This window comes from Stigmatopora argus, chromosome 15 (assembly GCF_051989625.1).
Source record: "Stigmatopora argus isolate UIUO_Sarg chromosome 15, RoL_Sarg_1.0, whole genome shotgun sequence".
NCBI lineage: Eukaryota > Metazoa > Chordata > Actinopteri > Syngnathiformes > Syngnathidae > Stigmatopora > Stigmatopora argus.
The window spans coordinates 1,660,368-1,679,949 of NC_135401.1; the positions used below are offsets into that span (position 1 = coordinate 1,660,368).

The 19,582-nt window shown below is 44.9% G+C and overlaps 2 protein-coding genes across 2 annotated transcripts in view; both read left to right on the plus strand.

Annotated features, from left to right (window-relative positions):
• The window catches only part of pcnt (pericentrin), a 33,295-nt gene extending 20,052 nt beyond the window's left edge, over positions 1–13,243 (plus strand). The window contains exons 41-61 of the mRNA XM_077621402.1: positions 587–823; positions 903–1,076; positions 1,794–1,946; positions 2,022–2,198; positions 2,812–3,639; positions 4,598–4,768; positions 5,631–5,778; positions 5,971–6,290; positions 7,228–7,330; positions 7,426–7,598; positions 8,173–8,439; positions 9,202–9,341; positions 9,436–9,565; positions 10,194–10,835; positions 11,329–11,469; positions 11,546–11,761; positions 11,848–12,071; positions 12,155–12,234; positions 12,304–12,436; positions 12,715–12,809; positions 12,891–13,243. Coding sequence (XP_077477528.1) covers positions 587–823; positions 903–1,076; positions 1,794–1,946; positions 2,022–2,198; positions 2,812–3,639; positions 4,598–4,768; positions 5,631–5,778; positions 5,971–6,290; positions 7,228–7,330; positions 7,426–7,598; positions 8,173–8,439; positions 9,202–9,341; positions 9,436–9,565; positions 10,194–10,835; positions 11,329–11,469; positions 11,546–11,761; positions 11,848–12,071; positions 12,155–12,234; positions 12,304–12,436; positions 12,715–12,809; positions 12,891–12,931 — 4,593 coding nt within the window. The 3' untranslated portion in view covers positions 12,932–13,243. The remainder of the gene's footprint in view (positions 1–586; positions 824–902; positions 1,077–1,793; positions 1,947–2,021; positions 2,199–2,811; positions 3,640–4,597; positions 4,769–5,630; positions 5,779–5,970; positions 6,291–7,227; positions 7,331–7,425; positions 7,599–8,172; positions 8,440–9,201; positions 9,342–9,435; positions 9,566–10,193; positions 10,836–11,328; positions 11,470–11,545; positions 11,762–11,847; positions 12,072–12,154; positions 12,235–12,303; positions 12,437–12,714; positions 12,810–12,890) is intronic.
• A 585-nt stretch (positions 13,244–13,828) lies between these two features.
• On the plus strand, positions 13,829–19,452 carry senp2 (SUMO specific peptidase 2). The gene is made up of 17 exons (XM_077620663.1): positions 13,829–14,142; positions 14,748–14,809; positions 14,885–14,997; positions 15,072–15,126; positions 15,198–15,276; positions 15,334–15,484; positions 16,182–16,288; positions 16,367–16,443; positions 16,523–16,571; positions 16,680–16,737; positions 16,880–16,996; positions 17,318–17,449; positions 17,590–17,802; positions 17,877–17,956; positions 18,495–18,579; positions 18,729–18,824; positions 18,895–19,452. Exons 1-17 carry the CDS (start codon positions 13,997–13,999, stop codon positions 18,955–18,957), a joined length of 1,683 nt encoding a protein of 560 aa, XP_077476789.1. The 5' UTR covers positions 13,829–13,996; the 3' UTR covers positions 18,958–19,452.
• Positions 19,453–19,582: the final 130 nt, after the last annotated feature.

Below are 19,582 nucleotides of genomic sequence, written 5' to 3' on the forward strand. Positions count from 1 at the left end.
TATCAGAGGTCGACCAATATTTTCAAAGGCTGTTTTTGAAGGAAAGAAAATTCAGCCGATTCAATTAATGCTATTTAAAGCTAATTTTGCATATTGGAGTAACGGTCCACCTTCATGAGAGATCCGAAAACTGAATTGAAGTCAAGTTCTAGCGACTTCCTTTCATATTATTATATCAGCCTTTGGCCAATCTAGAAATATGGGTCGACCTTTTAGTTTTTCTGTAATGGCCTCTGTTAGCAATCATGTTGCATGCATCCATTTGCTTCCTCCTTGTCTAACTTTTCCTTCACCTCAGCACGTTAATGGCTTAGCTTTATTGGGTTACGAGGACCGGAGTCGGGCATCTCGGCGGTAGAACCTCCAAAGTCGAAATTTGTCCCTTTTTAACGAGAGCAATCGGTGCTTCTGTGGGGATGAAATTGAACTTTATTGGAGTGCTTATCATTCAAAGTGGCCAAAATGTAGCGGAAAATCATTTGGGAATTGGAACGTAGATTTGGACGCTCTGACTTTGGCGGTTCCTCCGTACTTTCTCACCGCCCGCCGCCATGCTGTCTCCTTAAACCTCTCCCCTCTTTCCAAGATGGAGAATATGGAAGCCATCATCACAAGGAACTCCAAAGACCAAGCCTCCTGGGAGGCCGACAACCAGGAGTGGCAGAGAGAGCTGGCCGAGCGCAACGAGGAGATCGACAAGATGTCGGCGCGAATCCGCGAGCTGGAGCAAGCCTTGCTGTGCAGCGCCGAGTCCAACGGAGCCGCCGAGCAACTGGAGCAACAACTCCACAGGGCCAAGTTGAGGGAAGAGGAGCTCATGCAAGTGAGGGTCAACTGGAAAGAAGTCAGATTTGAGCACGCTAGCTAACGCTAATCCTACCTCCATTTTTTTTTCTCGTCAGGATAAGCAGGCTCTGGAACAGCAACAGATGTCCAACCGGCTCCAGATCTCGGCCCTGCAGTCCAAAGTAGACGAGACCAGACACTGCTACAACGACAACGCCGGGGAGCCCACTCAAGAACTCAGGGATGCTCTTGACGCGGCACAACAAAGCCTACAAAGCAAAGAACAAGAGGTAGGCGGGGTTTCCTGATAAAACAACATCTCTTAGCTTCACGCTAATATGCAATGGAAGACAATGGATTTACGCGCTAATGAAGATTAGCATAGATTGACTTCATTTAACAATTTCCCAGCACAATTGGTTTTGGGACCACTTCCATTTCACATTCATGGACCGCAAAGAACCGAAGCATTCTCAAACTAAGCTCATTTACAACGTTAAAAATAATTTAAACCGTTTTAATCGTGTGCGGTCGATTGGTCGCCCCGACCGCGACAACAGGCGACCAAAAGACCGGCGACCAAAAGGCCAGTGACAAAACAAGGTAAAACAACACGGTCTACGCATGAATAAAAGCCAACAATGGTCATGAGCAGTTTCACTGAGCCCACGTCTGAGTGTAGAAGAGTTTGTATGTACGTGCGCTGTCCCTTTAAGAAGCGTCGTCAGTCAGGGTCTTAACAAGTTCTCCAACAAAAAACAATAAAAGTCCGGGAAATTTGGAGCTTTTCTTTATCCTAATAATTACCAGGGCGTTAAGTATGACTAAATAGTCATTCGCAGTTTGTATTTAGGGAATTTGAGCAACGATTTAAATGGTAATTATCACTTACCTTCCGGGCGACCAAAAGACCGGCGACCAATCGACCGTGTACCGTTTTAATGGCTCTTCATAGTATTTATCCTACGTTGCTTTCCGAACTTTCTGATCAAATCTATTTTAATTAGGTGGATGTTCTACTGGGTCAACTGGACGATGTGCAAAGGGACTTGAGCATCAAAGACGCAGAGGTGAAATACCTCACAGTCCAACTGGAAAGAATCTCCAGTGAGAAGACGACACAGGTTAACCAACTCCAAGAGCAGATTGACGCCCTTAAGGTAGGCTTGTTCCACTTTTCTTGTCTTCTAATATTCTGTACTTGTCTGACAGCAACTTTTTCCCCCTCCAACTAGGAGCAAGTGTCCACCCTCAGTATTTTGGCAGAGGAAAAAGAAGTCCAAAGACAGGCAAAAAAACGAGAGGAAGAGACACTCCCCACGGCTCTGCTGCAAGAGAAGAATCAGGAGATTGACCACCTCAACAATGAGATCCAAAGGCTGGAGCAAGAACTGGACAATACCAACAATAAGGTCTTCACTTCACAGATTTGCTTTTTAAAGAGAATTTTCAGATTTGGGGAGCTTTTTGTTAGCCTAGTGGCATTTACAACAAAAAAAGAAGCTAAATATGATTTAATTTTGCTAAAATGCTTTTCAAATACTTTCCTTTTTTCAATAGTTCATTCTTGTTAAAAAAGAGCAAATCAACTATTGCAGCCGTTTTAGTTTTGGCTAATAAACGTCATCGATGCAGCTTGAAAAAAGTAAGGCGTCGCTAAAACGGAAGTGAGCGCACTACTTTCAAAATAATGGAACTTTTTGACGACGAGCAAAATTCAAACCTTATTTACGTCGCGTTTCCAAATGATTTGTCACGGTAAGTTAAAGTGGAGACTGAAAAACGAAAGCATTTAGTTTTAAAATTTAAATTGCTGGGGAAAAAACATTGCTTGATATTTTATTTTCGTAGTCTTGATACAAAATGCGTATTTCGTTAGCATTTGAAGGGCTGGCAATCAGTGTTTTAATTTTTTTGTAAATTAACCTTTTTTTCTTTTCTGGCAATTATAGCAATTTTTTGTCACATTGTCGACCTGATTTGGGCTGGACACGGATTGACAAACCTTCTTTTTCTGTCTTTTAGGTCTGTCAAAAGGAGGTGGAGGCCGAGCACCTCCTCTCCGACAACGCCAGGTTGCGCCAGGACAAGCGCGAAGAGCAAGAGCGCCTCCACGAGGTCATCAGCACGCTGCAAGCCGAACTCTCCACGTTGCGGCCCAACGTGTGCGAGGTCAGCGACTCGCAGGACGGCGACAGCATCAACCCCTCGCCGGCCCCCAGCCCCGAACCCGGAGGCGGGCCCAGCAGCCTGAAACACGAGCTCCACCTGAGCCCCTCCCGGCCCCTGCGCTCGCGACTCCGGGCCCTCCGGAGCCGGCTGGAGACGGCGGCGGCCGAGAAGGAGGCCCTGGAGCGCTTGCTGCTGGCCCAGGAGCAGGAGTTCGGGGGACAAAACCGAGAGCTGGCCCGACGGCTCGACGCCGAGAGGGACGAGGCTGAACGGCTCCGGGGCCGATTGGCCGGCGCCGAGGAGGAGAGGGCCGCCCTCCGCGTCGAGAAAGACCACCTGGGCTCTCTGGTGGCGCGACTCGGAGAGAAGGAGCGAGACTTGGCCGGAGAAGTGGAGGACTTGAAAAGCAGAGAACTGGAATGGAGGTCCGAAGGCCCGAATCTGGAAGCGCGAGCGGTCCGGCTCCAAGCCGAGGTGGCCGTTCGAGACCGGGCCGTCGAGGAGGAGCGGGCCAAGTCGCGCGCGTTGGAATCCGCCACGGCCGAGCTGTCGGCTAAGAGCGAGGCCCTGGCCAAGAGGGAGGTGCTACTCCTGCAGGAGATTGAAAGGCTGAAAGCCCGCGCTGAGGAGCTCACGGCTCAAATCCTGGAAAAGCAGAGTGGTCCGGAGGAGGAAGTGATGGTGAGTTGTCGTCACCCCTGAAAATGTGCACAATTGATTCACCATGTCATGCTCAAATTGTGTAATTTTTTTAAGCCATCGTAATGCCAGCCTCTTTCATATGTGAGTAATGCAGTCAAGACAATTGGAAATAACAGCGTTAAAACAAAATACGCAACCCAAATTGTTTCTTTTTTTCCGGCCAATTGCAGCCTGCAAGATAATAGTTTTTAGCCGATTGTAGTATTAGAGTTGTCCGTGGGTATGTAAATCATTTAAAATGAGACAAATTGAAGGATACATTTTTTAAAAACTAATAGATAAAAATAATTGAGATGGAAAAACAAATTTAAAAAAAATACATGATGAATCAAAATGTTCAAGAGAAAATTTAGCTTATTTTAAAACAAATTGTAATTTTAAAAAAAAGAAGAAAAAGGAAAGAAAATTCAGTTCATTGTGGATAATGTGCACTTTGCTTTGGGATTTTTTTTGTTTTGTTTTATAAATCCGTTGACATTCCATAGCTCAACTTGCGATAACCTTTTTCATATTTAAGGAACACCCGCTTTATAGATATGCTAATGCTTTGAATTTGGCTGCTTAGTGAATAATTGGCCGAAGCCGGACCCCGTCTTGGTTTCCCCAGGCGTAATGCCGGACTGCCTCTTTAAAAGAAAAGAAAAATATGCACTCTTGCGAAAGCGAGACCACATCTGGTAGCAATTAGAGCGGAAGCTACGTCGGGACGGCGTTGTGGAGGAAGTGACATTGAAATGAGGAAGCGGCTAGACTAGCTCTTGTTTTCTTCTGAGCTCCCCTCCGTGTCTTTCTCGCTTGCGAAATACCCAAACGGGTCGCGTCTGCCTCGCTGATCAACAAACGGTACGCGACGCTCGTCGAATGACGAACGGGAGAAGTACGACGCTCTGACTGCCGAATACTAACTAACGAGGCCTTTTTTTCCCCCTCTTGTCAGACCCGAGCCGGGAAGAATCCGCTTGAAGCCGATGCCGCCGTAAAGTCGGGGAAGACGGAGCCGCTCGGACTAGCGGAGGAGCCTCGGGATCTGAGGGAAGAGTTGGCCGCTGTGAAACTAAACTTAAACGGCAGCATTCAAAGAGCTGAAAAATTACTTGAAGATGGCCAGGTAAGCTTCAGAAAAATAACACGTTGACCAAAGATATACTGAGGGCGCTGTTACGTAGAAAAGTGTTTAGTGGCGTGAACTGAAGTTTTTAAAATGCTTCTACAGTTGTACCTCTACTTACAAAATTAATTGATTCCGAAAGCTTTTTCGTAAGTAGAACAGTACTTTATATGTAAATTCCATCATTCTTCCCACGACCAACTCAACCCTTTAAAAATGATCGGCGTCTCAATTTTGTAAGAAAGATGCTAGAGATGGACAAAAAATAAAGAAAATTACAAGCTTTTTATTTATTTACGTAATTAAATGAACAACAAGCATACAAAAACGTGTTCTATTTGTCCAGGAGTATTATTTTTTGCTTTCTTCTGCTTCAATAGCGTAGCCATGCTCGGGACTGGGTTACGGCCAATCATATTGCCTTGCAATATCCTCTCTTCTATTTTTAGATGAATCACAGGGCCTGCCTATTCATTTCATTCGCTCCAATAATTTTAAATAAAGAACACCTTGAAGACAAACGGCGGTCAAAAGAGTTAGTATGTTCTGAGAGGCTCCAAACGACAGTAAACTAATATTGTTACCAGGACAATTTCAAAAGGAAATGCATTTACATTCAGTGGGATTTTGTAGCCTGAAATTTTCGTACCTAGAGGCATTTGTAAGTAGAGGTACGACTATATTTGGAAGTGGAAAGGCTTTGAATGATGAAAATAATGGAAGAATGGGTCTTCAGAACTGCTTTTTAATGCCTTAATGATGCGATAGACTTCCTTACCATTGATGGACAAATTGCTCACCGCTAAACAAAAAGAAGCTTATCCTAAAAATGCCTTCCTGAAGTGTGACATCTCATTTTTAGAGCAAAGAGCGTGCCTTGGTGGAGCTGGAAAACGACAATCGCCTGCTGAAAGAAGAGATTGTCCGCTTGCGGGGGGACTTGAACGTGCAGCAGAAGTCGCGAGCCGCCCAGCGACGCCAACTGGACACGCTAGCTCACCACAATGGAGGTGGGTCTTCAATCATTATTAACAATCAGCCTTATTTTATGGACAAGAAGTCGCATTTTTTTTCCTAGTTTGGACTTCTTTTTTTTTTCGTTCTCTATTGAACTATTTTGTTTACGAGCCATAATCCCCCTCCGCTGCAAACAAACATTTTGACTCAAATAAAAACCATGTTAAAATGTCCTTCCCCTTCAGATGTGTCCCAGATCTGTTTCGAGGATGCGGTCAGCGCCTCCCTGAGCTCCCCGGAGGTGATGCGGCACATGGAGTGCTCCAGAGATCTCCTCCAGGAACATTTGTATCCCTCCATTTTGGGATTTCGGCTGTCCGAGCTGAGCACGCTGGAACTGGTCCACTCGGACCCCGGGCTGGACAAATCCCCCACGCTGGCCATGGAGCCTCCTCTTTCCCGGACCATCACCCCGGCGCTGACCAGACAGAGTAGCCACTCCCCTCGGTCTCTCTCCCTTCCTTCGGACAACTCCTCCATCGCCGACTCGGCCGGTGGACAGAAGGTATGGAATTGCCGCCACCACGCCGTGTCTTTTTGTCTGATCAACATTCAAATGTTCACTTCCCGCTAAATTAAAACTTAGCGTTTACTTAGTTTGGTTGGGGGGACACATTCATGCCAAATAGATCCATATCTGGGAACTTATACGTTTTTCCCGTATTTTAGAAGTTTTTTGATCATTTCAAATGGCGGATACCGTAAAGCAACTTTTGTATGGGATTTTTCTTAAGTACGTTTAAAAGTGACATGGTTTTACCCATGTCGGCTCTAATCCAGATCATCTCGCACAATTCCCCTTTCCTAGGTCCGCCTTTTCAAATAAATATAGCGCGTCAGCAAGCAATGTACCTAGACCACAGGTGTCAAAGTGGCGGCCTGGGGGCCAAATCTGGCCCGCCACATCATTTTGTGTGGCCCGAGAAAGTAAATGATGAGTGCCAACTTTCTGTTTTAGAATGAAATTCAAATGAAGATTTTAGATTATTTCCTGTTTCTTCATTTTAAATCAATACTAGCAAAAATTGTTCTAATTTGAATGTCCAAAAATGATCTATCGATTAGCACGATCGAGAAAGCTGTCAATTTATTAATCAATTAATTTTGGCAGCCAAGTTGGAAGACATAACGGCCCTCCGGATGTAACCGAAACTACCATGTGGCCCGTGACAAAAAATGAGTTTGACACCCCTGACCTAGACAGTCAAACTGTCAGCGCCATATAGCGACAAGTACAGAATCTTGAATTTTAGTGCTTACTGATTGGGCACCCCATCCACTTTGGAAAAATGATAGACTCAAGTGCACCTTATGTGAGTAAACGTTGTTTGTACGGTTTATTAACGCTTAATACAGGCCCGCGGGCAACATCTTTGACACCACTGTCTAAAAGCAGTGTCCCCCCACCCCCTTTTTTAATTTAATTTTTTATTTTTTTTAAGATGTGCGATTTGGAAGGACTTGACCTAACCGCCCCCCCATCCTCGCTGGGCTCCACCTCCTCCTTATCGGTAGCGGAATGGGCCAGCGACGGCTACGGCAGCAGTGAGTAGCCCCGCCCTTTCCTCCTTTAACACTGGAGTTCTCCGCCAATCAATATTGACGGCATCTTTTTTAAATTTTTTTATTATTTTTTTAAGACGTCAGCTCCGAGTTGGGTGCCCGACTGAAAGTGGAGCTGGAGCAGACGGAGAGGCTAGACGCTCAGTTTATGGAGTATCTGGGCCGTCGGGGCGTCAAGCCCGTGGCTAACACGGATAGCGCGGCGGGCAGCATGAGCTACAGCGACGACCTCTTAACCCCAGAACTTCAGGTAGACTCTTAAAAACGCCATAAATGCTTGATTCCAATTGAATAAATCAGAGCTGCCAAATACTACCAATGATCCCTTTTTAACAAACTACTAAATACACATTTTTTAATCAAAACTACAAAAATAAGACCAAGCAATTTTTTTCAGCAATTTACAACAAGGTAAAATGTTTTGGTTTCTGGCCCACCATTTGAACTCATTTCGAAACGCAACGTAAATACGTTTTGCATTTTGCACCTTGTCAAAATGTTCCGTTATTTTGAAAGTAGCGCGCTCACTTTCTTTTGAATGACACGTGTTAGCCAAGTCCAAAACGGGAGTATTAATTTTAATAGTTTTTGATTTCTTTGCAAAAACAAATTATTGAAAAAAATGATTTGAAAATCATTGGAAATTGAGATAATATTGAGCTTTATATCTGTACCTGTCGCTAGTAAATACCACTAAGAACAAAGGTCACAAAAGCTGACAATTCTCCTTACCCACCAACAAATATGATTTTTGGCAGCTCTGGTTACATGATTCGTGTTTCTACCAAATATTTATCTGTACTCTTTATCGCTGTCTTGAACAGGCCCACTTGAGGAAAGTGTACCAAGAAAGCTGCCGAATCTTGACTCTGTCCCAGCGATGGGCCTCCACTCCCTTCAATCCTTCGCACGTGGCGGAATTGAACTCCATCTCGCATCTCCAGGAGAAAGAAGGCCCCGCTTTACTGGGCCAGGGGGATCAAACGTCCTCCAATCCGCCCATGGGATGGCAGGAAGAGAAACGGGCCTTGCAGGGGACCGTCATTTCTCTACGTGAGCTGCTTTGCCGGATGGCGCAGAGACACACGCAGGTCAGTTTTACCTAAAGTACCTCAAGCAAAAACCTACAGGTAAACTATAGGCAAGGCAGCGAGAGATTTAACATATTTTTGGGGGCAGTAAGTCAATAAAGTTTAAAAAAAAAAAAGTAAATAAAGTATCACAACCAAGATTTTAAGGCTGTATATGTCATTAACAGGGCAACTTCAAGTCATGTGAGCAAGTCTACTCTCAGTAACGGTGCCCTAACAAAAGACCCATGAACGTTTGCTGGCGGAACAGACCAATACGAACGGTCTCGTTGCGCTCGGGATGTAAACAACGTTCAAAGTTCCTCTTCCCGGTTCTTTCATCGCTTGCTAGTTTGTTGCTATGCGATCATTTCGTTTTTTTATGACACCGTGACAGGGCATGACATTTGAGTTAATGAGTAGACATTGCATACCTGTCAACCTCTGCCGATAACTGCCCTAATAAATGATTATGATTCCCCTTACAAACCCCCCAAAAAACCTTACAAACACCGTACGAGACGTACGGTGTTTGTAAGGTTTTTTGGGGGGTTTGTAAGGGGAATCATAATCATTTATTTATAAGGGCAGTTATCGGCAGAGGTTGACAGGTATGACATTGTTTATCATTGTTTGCGTGCTCTAGAGATCACGATACGGAAGTATAAATTGTCTATCAGCGTTTTATGACCGTCCTTTTGAATATTTTTAATAAGCCTCACTCCCGATGTGACTTATTGTCCGAACAATTTGGTAAGTGCGTTGATTTTGTTCACTTGGCAGACTAACTCCGGAGGTGATGCCGATCGAGAGTTCCTCCAAGCGGAATTCCAAACAAAAGCCGAGTTGGAGGAAGCCCAGAAGCAGCTGAAATGTGCTCACCAGACTCGGCAGGAACAAAAGAACAAAATTCAGGCGCTCGGGTAACGTCGTCCACTGAGAAATGTCCATGAGAAGATGTGCGCTTTGTCATCCTTCCTTGTTCTAAAGAAGAAATTTGTTGAATTGCCTCCACAGGTTGACCATAGAAGAGTATGAGAATACTTTGGGCAAAGAGCGGACGCTGGTGAAGGAGCTTCAGCAACAGCTGGAAAACGAACGGGTTCTCAACTTGCAGCAAGGAAGAGAAGTGGAGGAAAAACTAGAGGTATGGATTTGGGGCTCAAAAATGTCAAGTTTGGAACCTCATGTTGTTGTTTTCACCCCAAATAAAAGCAAACAGAGTGAATGTAAGCCACGCAAAGTATCTCCACACATCTGGGAAGTTTTAAATTGCCTCTGGAAACCATGTGAGCGAAGTTATTTGATCTGAGTGGAGAATGGAAAATGCCAGGAACATTTAGGGGAACATTTCGCTGAACTTCATCAGTGGGAATTAGTTAGAATGAATGCAGAGAATAGGAAGCTAAGCTAAGCTAACCTGACCAGACCAGACCGTTGGTGACCTGGTTATTAGCCAAAACTGTTGAGTTTTTAGCGATGAATTTGAAGAATAGGAAGCCACAACAGCTAAAATGGTAAGACCATTAGCGAGCTGCTTATTAGCGAAAACTGAATTTTTAGCAAAGTGTAAATGGTCATGAAAATGAGGTAGCTTTGAGATGATTGAATGTAAATTTGTCATCATTTCAGACGGAGGGCTACTACACTTGACTAATCAAAACATAGCGTATAATGTTTACATAATAATAATAATAATTACAGCCGTTTTGGAGGTAACTTGTACATTGAAAACACCCACAATACAACGCAAAATCAAAAATTTCCTCTCCCAGGCTACGCGAGTCTCTTCCGAGGAGCTGAGGTCCGAAATTCTGGCCCTCCGAGGTCTTGCGGAGCAGGAGAGGGTGACGTGCAGCAACCTGCGACGCGAGCTCCAGATCGAGCAGTCCCGCAGCGTCCTGCTGGAAAAGCGTCTGGAAGAAGAACGCCGGCGATGCTCCGACCGAGGTCAAGAGAGCGCCCGCCTGGAGGGCGTCCTGACCCAATCGGAAGCGCGGCTGGCCGAGGTCCGCTCGCGGCTGGCCGACGCCCACCGGGCGCTGGACGAAGAGCGCGGACGCCGCTCCGAACAACTACGCGACGCGGGCCTGGCGCGCCAAGCCGACGCCGCCCGGGATGCCGAATTCGTCTCGGAGCTGCGCTCGCGGCTGGAGGCCGAGCGGAGGCGGGCGGAGGGACTGGCGCTCGCGGCGGACGTCTTGAGGGCGGAGCTAGCCGAGGGCGGGACCCGGGAAGAGGCGTCCAGGGAGCAGAAGAGGAAGACGGAAGAGATCTTGGAGGCTCGCAACGCCGAGCTCGGCGAGGTGCAGGAGGGGATGCGACTGCTCAAGGAGCGATGGGACGCGGAGCGCCACCAGGCCTGGCAGGAGCACGTGGAAAAGGACAAACGCCACGAGAGGACAGTCAACAAACTGGTGAGAAAAGCATGGCGCCCTCACCGTATTTGACGGGCTATAAAGTGCACCATTATTGAACCGGGTTGGTTCCGGATTATAGTTCATAGTAGTCTTGCATTTTTTTCATTCATTTTTTTTTAAATCCTCCAGCATTATGGTGTTCCCTTAGTTTGAGTGCTGTATTTTCCGCACGATAAGGCGCAACCCAAAGTGTTCAATTTTCTCAAAAGCCCACATTGCGTTTTATAATCCAAAGTTTCTTTTATATGTGGATTTTTTGGTTACTACTACTACTACTACTTTGTTATATAATCCGGTAGGCCTTATATATATATATATATATGAAATCAATTTTAAGAGGGAAATTCATGGTGTTGCTGCATAGTCAGAAGAATAACCTATAAAAATATAAGATAACATAAAAAAACTACATAAAAAATGATATACGACAAATAATGACAAATCATGTGGGTCCGCTGAATGCAATTTTTCCCCCCGTCTCTCCCTGAAGCGCGAATTAGAGTTGCTTGGACAGCAGGAAAGGCAACGTGCCGAAGACTTCCAGCGAACTTTGGCCCAACTCCAAAGAAAGAAGGGGGATCCGGACGCTCAGTCGATGGATGGCGCCTACCCTGCTGGGGAGAACTGGCAGGTACAAGAACTAGCTAGCTTTTGCTTCCACTATTTTATGAAGGGAAAAATAAATGCCTTTTTTCTCCTTCTTAAAGATGGCGCCCACCACCTCCACGGGCCTCCTGGAGAAGATGCTGAAGGAAAACACAGAGCTGACGCAAAGTCTGACGTCTCTAAGCCGGGAAAAGAGCACCCTGAACCAGAAAGTGACCCGCCTAGAACGCCAGCTGCTCCTGGCCGAGAACGAAGCGGCCAAAGTGACCACGGAGAGGGAAAACATCCCGCTCAGGGACGTCATCCCCAGCAACAAGGTTGATAATAGGGTCGGGAAATCTGGGTAGGTCGTCGAACGATCCAAATAATTGACGGATTTGGTTTTTGTTGCGTTCCGTCCCAGGTACAGCGTTTGTACGAGCGCTACCTCCGCGCCGAGAGCTTCCGGAAAGCTCTGGTGTACCAGAAGCGCTACCTGCTGCTCCTCCTGGGAGGTTTCAAGGACTGCGAGCGGGCCACCCTCTGCATGATCGCCACCATGGGAGTGCGCCCGACCCCGGCGCCCTCGTCCCGGAGACCCCTGGGAAGGTTTCGATCGGCCGCGCGAGTGGTCGTCGCCGTTTCACGGTACGTATCTGTTTTTCGGATGAATAAGGTTTAATATAATCTATTCTGCTAAAAGTGAAACCTAACTTTTTTTTGGGTGGCAGAATGAAGTTCCTAACTAGAAAGTGGCAGAAAGCCATCCGAAGATCGCCTGCGTGCGGGAGCGCTAACAGCTACGCCACAGGTTGACGCTTTAAATACCCGCCATTGATTTTTTGGGGGGGTTTTAACATGCTTTTTTGTCTGCCTCCAGGGGGCGCATCTTCCAAAGCTGAGGTTTTAAGGGAGCAGAAGCAGCCTTGCTTCAATTTCGTCTCGCCCCTGAAAACTGACGCGGTGTCGGCCACCTTCCCGCCCGGCAAATCGACCGTTAGGACGCACAACAGGTCGGCAAAAAAATCAATTTCACTATCAATTTTTCGAATTCATATAATTTTGCGGGGGCGAAAACAGGTCTTTTCTCAATTGTTATTGCTTTTTATTTATTTTCCAATTTTCCTTTCAACGTCTTTTTAATTGACATTAATTCATTCTGTCCATGACAGATGATTTATTAACATTTTACTAAATGTATTTGTCTTGCCATCTATCGCACCTTCAATGAGTTCAAATACCTTTTGGGGTCGCAATAAATGGACGGATCTTTTTGTACATCCCATTCAAGCTCAACTCCGTCTTCCCAAGAAACCGAAAAATCCCTGACCGAGTTCATCCATCACTTGGAAAAAGTCCAACAGCGATTGGTCGGTTCCAAGCCAGGTGAGTACGACTTCACGTACTTGTAATCACAAAATACTGAATTATCTTTAATTGTAAATATTTATATTTATTCCCTGCCAGGTCCGTCTGTTCAGCGTGATGCCAAGAAATTTGAGAACTGATTCCTTCGTTTTTTTTTTTTTTTGCCCAATCTATGCCTTACATCAACTCAAAATCCAGTGCATATCGTCACATTTGTCCACCTGGTATTTATAAGGTTTTAATATACTTGAAAGTGAAGATCAAGATAAAATCGTTCCCCCTTTTTTGTAAAAAAAAAGTCATATTTTTTTACTTGTAGTATTATCTTTATATCCCATCATGTTTTAATTAGTTGGAAATCCTTGAGCCAAATTGTTGTTTGTACATTTTTATGGCTATTTTGTATTGCCGCTGTTTCAACAGTTGTTACAATAAATATTTTTTAAATGTGATGCGTTGGTCTTTTTCAGGGGAAACTGAACATGTGGAGAGGAATCTTTATTCTTTTGGAGAAAAGCATCATGGGAATTGTAGTTCGTAAAAAGGTGCAAACAATTGAATTATTTTCATTTGACTCAACAATATTTAACGGTATGTATTGTTTTTCTCATAAAAATCACTGTTGAAGTAGAAGAATGTATTTTTCTCGGGCCGAATTGAAATATTAAGTGCAAATATTTTTTTAAATTGGAATATCTGATTAAAAATAATTCAATAGTTTATTTTAATATACTGTATTTTAATTCCAAAAGCCAAAGACTTTATTTTAATGATTCATCGAAACGAAAATGACTATTTCGTTCATATGAATTGGAATTCTCCTGTCAAATATGAATAATTAACAAATTTGATTTTCTTAATCTGTCAACTGTTGTCGTTGTTTGCCGTTACGTAACTAGTGACGCATATTGACCTCAGCCAATCATAATCTCGTGGCGTCACTGGCTGTGGCACGTTTTCTGGGTGCGTTGGTTTTAAAGCACGAACGACCCCAGCTGGGAGACTACAGTGTCAAACACATTAACCCCGCCCGCCCGGCACCTCGCGACCGTAATGCCTTAAACGAAGGTAAACTAGCTTAGCTTTTGCTAGCACCGTGTCGAACGTTATTTTTTTTTTATTGTTCAGCTACCTCCCCGAGACGGAGCAAGACAGTCCTGGCCCGTGTCGGGGACCCGCTTGCCATATTTTCCTATTTGTCTGGGATGTATGGATGGATATTTGACGGAATCTCGTCGTTATTCGAGCCCGCCACAAGGCATAACAGCCGAATCAATAACGGGGAGCCGACAAGCACGTTAGCTCGGCGGCGAGATAACCACGACAGACCCGTCAAGAGGAACTACCAGAGGTGAGCAAATTCACAAATTAAATACTCATTTATTGTAGTTTTCGCAATATTCGAAGCAATAAAGTCAACGTATACCGAGCGAAAGCAGTGCTCGGAATGAATTACAGTCGACATCATTCAAATCTGAAAAAAGCGAAAGACTTTAGTCGGGAAATATGATAAAAGTGGTGTATTTTTCTTTGTGAAGTGTTGTACTTTAGCACAGGTGTTTGTAATTATAAGCTTGTACATATGGCACGTTGAAAAGTTTTGTTTGGACAAAGAGCCCGTCAAATAAATAACCGAGAATTGTTTTGATTAATAAGTCAGCGGAAATAGACTAATTTGTTTAAAATAGCCCAAGTCTTCAGACTTTAACTTCTTAAATGTATTATTTCTACATTAAATTGCATTCATTACACGGTAGTGAACTTATTTGAAGGCATTTTTCTTAACAAAAACGGACTGTAATTAAGCAGCATAATTCAGGTGAGGTGGTGTTAAAATGCCTCCAAATGTTTTTTTTTATTTTAAAAGACGACATTCAGAGGCAAATAAGATTCGAAGCAGGTGTGTCTGATTATCTTGTATTTATTTGACTACATTTTTCTTTCTCCTACGCCCAGTCTTGATGCAGAAGAAAGCGTTGGGCAGACGGATCAGGTTGCGGCAAAAAGGCGAAGGCGAGGTTTGTGCACCCCCTAAAAAAATCTATCATTATTGATCAATCATGTTCTGATATTTTTCTTCATTTTGATACCAGATGTGGTGATAAGTTTTGTCAAGAAGACGGTTTCCGGGGTGGCCCGCTTGCTCCGTTTACGCAAACCGGCGATTTCCATCCCCGATGACCACGGACCCTTAAAGGACCCGCAGGTTTGAGATTCATCTCATTCAATAGTGCTGATGTGAGTGACGCTTATTCCGATCCGTTTCCGTTGTCGATTCAGCCTGGAATCGATGAGCTGCGCACCCCGTGGCTGACGAGCACCGATTGGAGAATGGGTAAGGCGACGGCGAGGTAAAAATCACGCGTAATCTCCATGCTTTTCTCGAACCGGATTCTTTCTCCGCAGACAAACCGATGTCGGCGGTGGGCGACAGGGCCACCGCCATGCGTTTCCAGAACTCGTTGCCTCCAATGAAGAAATTTAGGCAAGTATCTCGATGATCCGATTCTAAATGACAAATATAAAGCTCCGCCCTCCACAGCAAGGGCACGGCTTCTACCGCGAGGAGAGGCTCCCTCCAGCTGCTGCCTTCGAGGCCCGCGCCAAGCGTGGGGATGCCCAACGCCGAGCGTGCCGCTTGCAACGGCTTCGGATACAACCGCTGCCAGAGGCCGAGTCTCACCGTGGAAGAGGCGAGTCACAGTCGATGAGTTCTTTGTTTGATTTCGGGGTGTCCTGAACGATGCACCCGGAAAATAGAGCCATCGGTATAACAGTATAACCATGATAAATGTTAATGTAAATCACAAATCCCTTTTTTGAACTTGTGAAGCACCAAAATAAGGTTGCAGACATTTTTTTTTCCATAAATAAACTTAAACAGCAAATAAATTTGGTCCCCCAATGCCATAAGTGCAGTATTTTTAATTGTGATTTGTTGCTGAAAATATGCTGTACAGGGCCGCGCTAACGTCAACTTGATTTCACGTGGACCCCCACTGAATATTCAGTTTTTTTATAGATCTAAAACAATGTTTATTGTAGCTTTTTAAAATATATTTTTAGATTTTACAAAATGATTTTTGAACTAAAACAGAAAAAATGGATTAAAAAATGACAATGATTGATTTAAAAGGGGGAAAATCAGGAAATTTAATATACATCTATACTCTTTATTTTAATTTGATCCTAAAACAGAAAGTCGGCACTCATCATTGACTTTCCCGGGCCACACAAAATGATGCGGCGGGCCAGATTTGGCTTAAAATAACCCCCTTTTATAATAATAATAATAATTACCCGATTTCGATCTTCTGAAGTTGACACGACAGGGCACAATTTTTGATCCCTAGTTTTATCTTTGTCACGCTTTCTCTTCTTGTCCTTTAGGCCATAAAGCAGAACGACAAAGAGCACTACAGGCGGCTGCTGGAAATGGTGACAGAAAAATACAGCAAAAGCCAACCGCTACCTTTCTATCAGACTAAACCACAAGCGTGAGTTGATTTGGCCTAATTTTGCCACATCCAAAAACAGTCAGACTGCTAATTATCAACGCTTTATTTTTCCTTCAGTCTGTTGATGTTGCACAATCAACACTCAGTGAATCGGAAATCCTACGAATTGGCCTCTAAAAAGATGACATGCTCCGGTAAAGACAACATTCTCCACACGAATAACATACATAAGGGAAATAAATGTGCTGATGAATGTCATTTGCCTTCGAACAGCTAACCCTAGCGCTCTCTCGTGGAGGCGGGTGTCTTCCAATAAGCCCAGGTTGGTGGTGTTGTTGTTTTTTTTTTTTTGAATGGATGGACACTGCCCTAAAAAAGTGCCTTTTTAAAAATGTATTTTATGTGGAAATGAATTTTAATTTCCTTCCAGATGGGGTGCTCCTCCCCTCAGCAAGTCTTACACAGAAGCACAAGATGACAGCTATGATGTGAGATGTTTTTATTTTATTTTTCTTAACAATTTCTTGCTGGACTTTCCTCCAATTAACAATAATTCGGCACCCCCCGTGACCCCTGTGAGGCTAAGCGGTTCAGAAAATGAATGAATGAATCTTCTACTCTGTTGCTTAGACACCAGATTTGGACATCTCCACGGAAGTCGCCACCCGCCTCAACCTGGTGGACCGAGCGGCGTCCGCCACGGCGCCACACGTACGGCACGCGGACGATGTGCCCCGACTCACTAAGGTGCGATTCCTTGAAGGGCAGTCGCAAAGTCCAAAGGTTTTTAAACATTCAGCAGTACTGAGGAAGACTTGACAGCTGCTTTCTCTTCCAAATTAGTTAGGACAAGTAGCCTCGAATAACATGGTTTCTTTGACATGTCTTTGACGTACGTGTCTTCGGCGTGTCTTTGATGTGTCTTCGACGTGTCTTTGACATGTCGTTTGCGTGTCTTTGACGTGTCGTTGGCGTGTCTTTGACGTGCCGTTGGCGTGTCTTTGACGTGTTTTTGACGCGTCTTTGACGTGCCTTTGGCGTGTCTTTGACGTATCTGCGCGCTTGCAGGAAATGGCGGCGGAGGTCTGCGCCGCTCTGGCTCAGCGCGACCCCAACCTGGTTTTGAGCGCCGCGTTCAAGCTGCGCATCACGCAACGAGATCTAGTCACTCTTCAGGAAAGCGGCTGGCTCAACGACGAGGTATTTAGAGGGCGGGGCTTGTCCAGAAATGCAAACGACTGCACCATGGTCATTTCGCATCCGGAAAAGGAAATTTGGCCCCGGAGCTTATTTCATTTGCGTCGTTTTCGGGCTGGTGAAAGTGGACTCGCAATTTCCAGGTGATCAACTTCTACCTTTCCCTGGTGATGGAGAAGTGCTCGGACCCGGCGGCGGGGAGGCGGGTGTACTCGTTCAGCACCTTCTTCTACCCCAAGCTCTGCGGGCAGGGCGGAGGCCACGCGGCGGTCAAGCGCTGGACCAAGGCCGTGGACATTTTCCTCTGCGACTTGGTTCTGCTCCCGCTGCATCTGGGCGTCCACTGGGCCTTGGCCGTGAGTCGCCGGAAAGGTCGGTCGTGTTGTGGAAATCAATCGGTGAATGAAAACGCCATTTGCACTCCTCTCAGGTGATGGACTTGAAGGCAAAGACGCTGAAGTTGTACGACTCCATGGGCCAGAGGAACGATGACGTTTGCCGTCTTCTCTTGTGAGTCATCTTTGTCGTCGTCTTGTGGAATGTCGGGGTTGTTTGGGAGATATTCGGCACGATGCAAAACAAGCCAACGAGGTCAATCCCTTTTGACTGGGAGCGATCGGTTGTTTTGTATCACTCCATCTCGCTTGGTTTTTTTTCAATGGCTGGCGACCTCAAATCTGCGTCGACACAAAAATTGAGTTTTCGTGCTCCTATCTTGCTATAAAATCAAGATTTGCTTCTTTTGCTTGTCGTTAGAAGACCCGCCTTTCCTCTTTGAGGCCAAAATGTGAAAAAAGGGCGGGCGAAAAAAGGTAAACGTGGTAACCCGGGGGCCCCTGTGTACTTTTTCTTTCAGCGTTCCGAACCATTTGGCCATTAAATAATATTGAGTTGGGCACTTTTCTAAGATTCTTCACATTTTTGCACCATCCCTGGAGAATCGCCTGTAATGAACGGAATGGAAATGAATTTGGCACCTCAGGCGTTGATGATCAATTTTCGTCGTGGCTCTCTCGTTCTCTTAATTTAGTTTGCTTGCTTTTGGCAGCCTCTACCTGAAGGACGAGCACAGAGCAAAGAAAGGCAGAGAGCTGGACTGCACCAAGTGGGCTGTCGGCTGCATGCGGCCCACCGTAAGTAATAAACTGAATTGAATTGAATACTTTTATTGTCATTGTACAAGTAGAAAGACATTTCAAGCTTCACCACAGTCCAGCTTTTCAAGACTCAGCATTTGAAGAATAGATCAGAAGACAATTTCTCATTTTTTTTATCTATCCAGGAGATTCCTCAGCAGAAGAATGGCAGCGACTGTGGCGTGTTTGCGTGTAAATACGCCCAATACATCGCTCAAGGGAGGCCCCTCACCTTTAGTCAGGTAAACCAGTGGAGCTTGTGATTATTTTTATGTGATGAGACGTTAACGTCAGGCCGTCTTTTCTCATCAGTCGCAAATGCCGCTATTTCGGAAGTTGATGATCTGGGAAATTTTGCATCAGAAGCTGCTATAGCGACTTCAAGCTACTTATTGAAACCTGACACAACCTAGGAAGGACTTTTGGGTGAACGGGATGGACGTATTCGGAGTTGGAATCAGCGTTCCTTCATCTTATTTTCATTTGAAAAAGGTTTCGCATTGGAAGTACCGCCACGAGTGCCTTTCAATGTTCTCACACGGAAACTGGGTGGACCCACTTTAAATCGGGTGTCGTCGGATTCTGAAAAAGGAAAAAAAAGAATGCGGGTTGTTTCCATTTTCCTCAAATCGCAATGCTAATTTATTCAAGCATCACTTGGAAAAACGTGACCGGAATGCATGGTGAAATAATTTCTATTTATTTATGACACGACTGAATGAGAGACATCTTTTTTCCCTCTGCTAAGAGATGCAAGGCACAGCTGCATTCAGTGTATATACTGCTTAGCAAACTGCTGTCTACAAGTGCATGTTTAAGTTTATGGTTTGAAATGTTTCCCATGATTAAAAGGGTTAATATAACACATTATTTGCTCTTTCGTGTCTGTGTTAATGATTGATAACGTAATTGGGTCCAAAGTCAGACATTGTCGAAAAGTCTTGACTCGACTTTTATTTGTGCGATCTTCCGACGGAAGTAGGTACTTTTATTTCCGGGA

Bases quoted from the DNA above. Each gene is read 5' to 3' on its own strand.
- senp2 (XM_077620663.1), top strand. From the start codon at position 13,997: ATGTATGGATGGATATTTGACGGAATCTCGTCGTTATTCGAGCCCGCC. The intron at 14,143-14,747 runs GTGAGCAAATTC...TCCTACGCCCAG, and splicing joins GTCAAGAGGAACTACCAGAG to TCTTGATGCAGAAGAAAGCG. The intron at 17,803-17,876 runs GTGAGTCGCCGG...CACTCCTCTCAG, and splicing joins GCGTCCACTGGGCCTTGGCC to GTGATGGACTTGAAGGCAAA.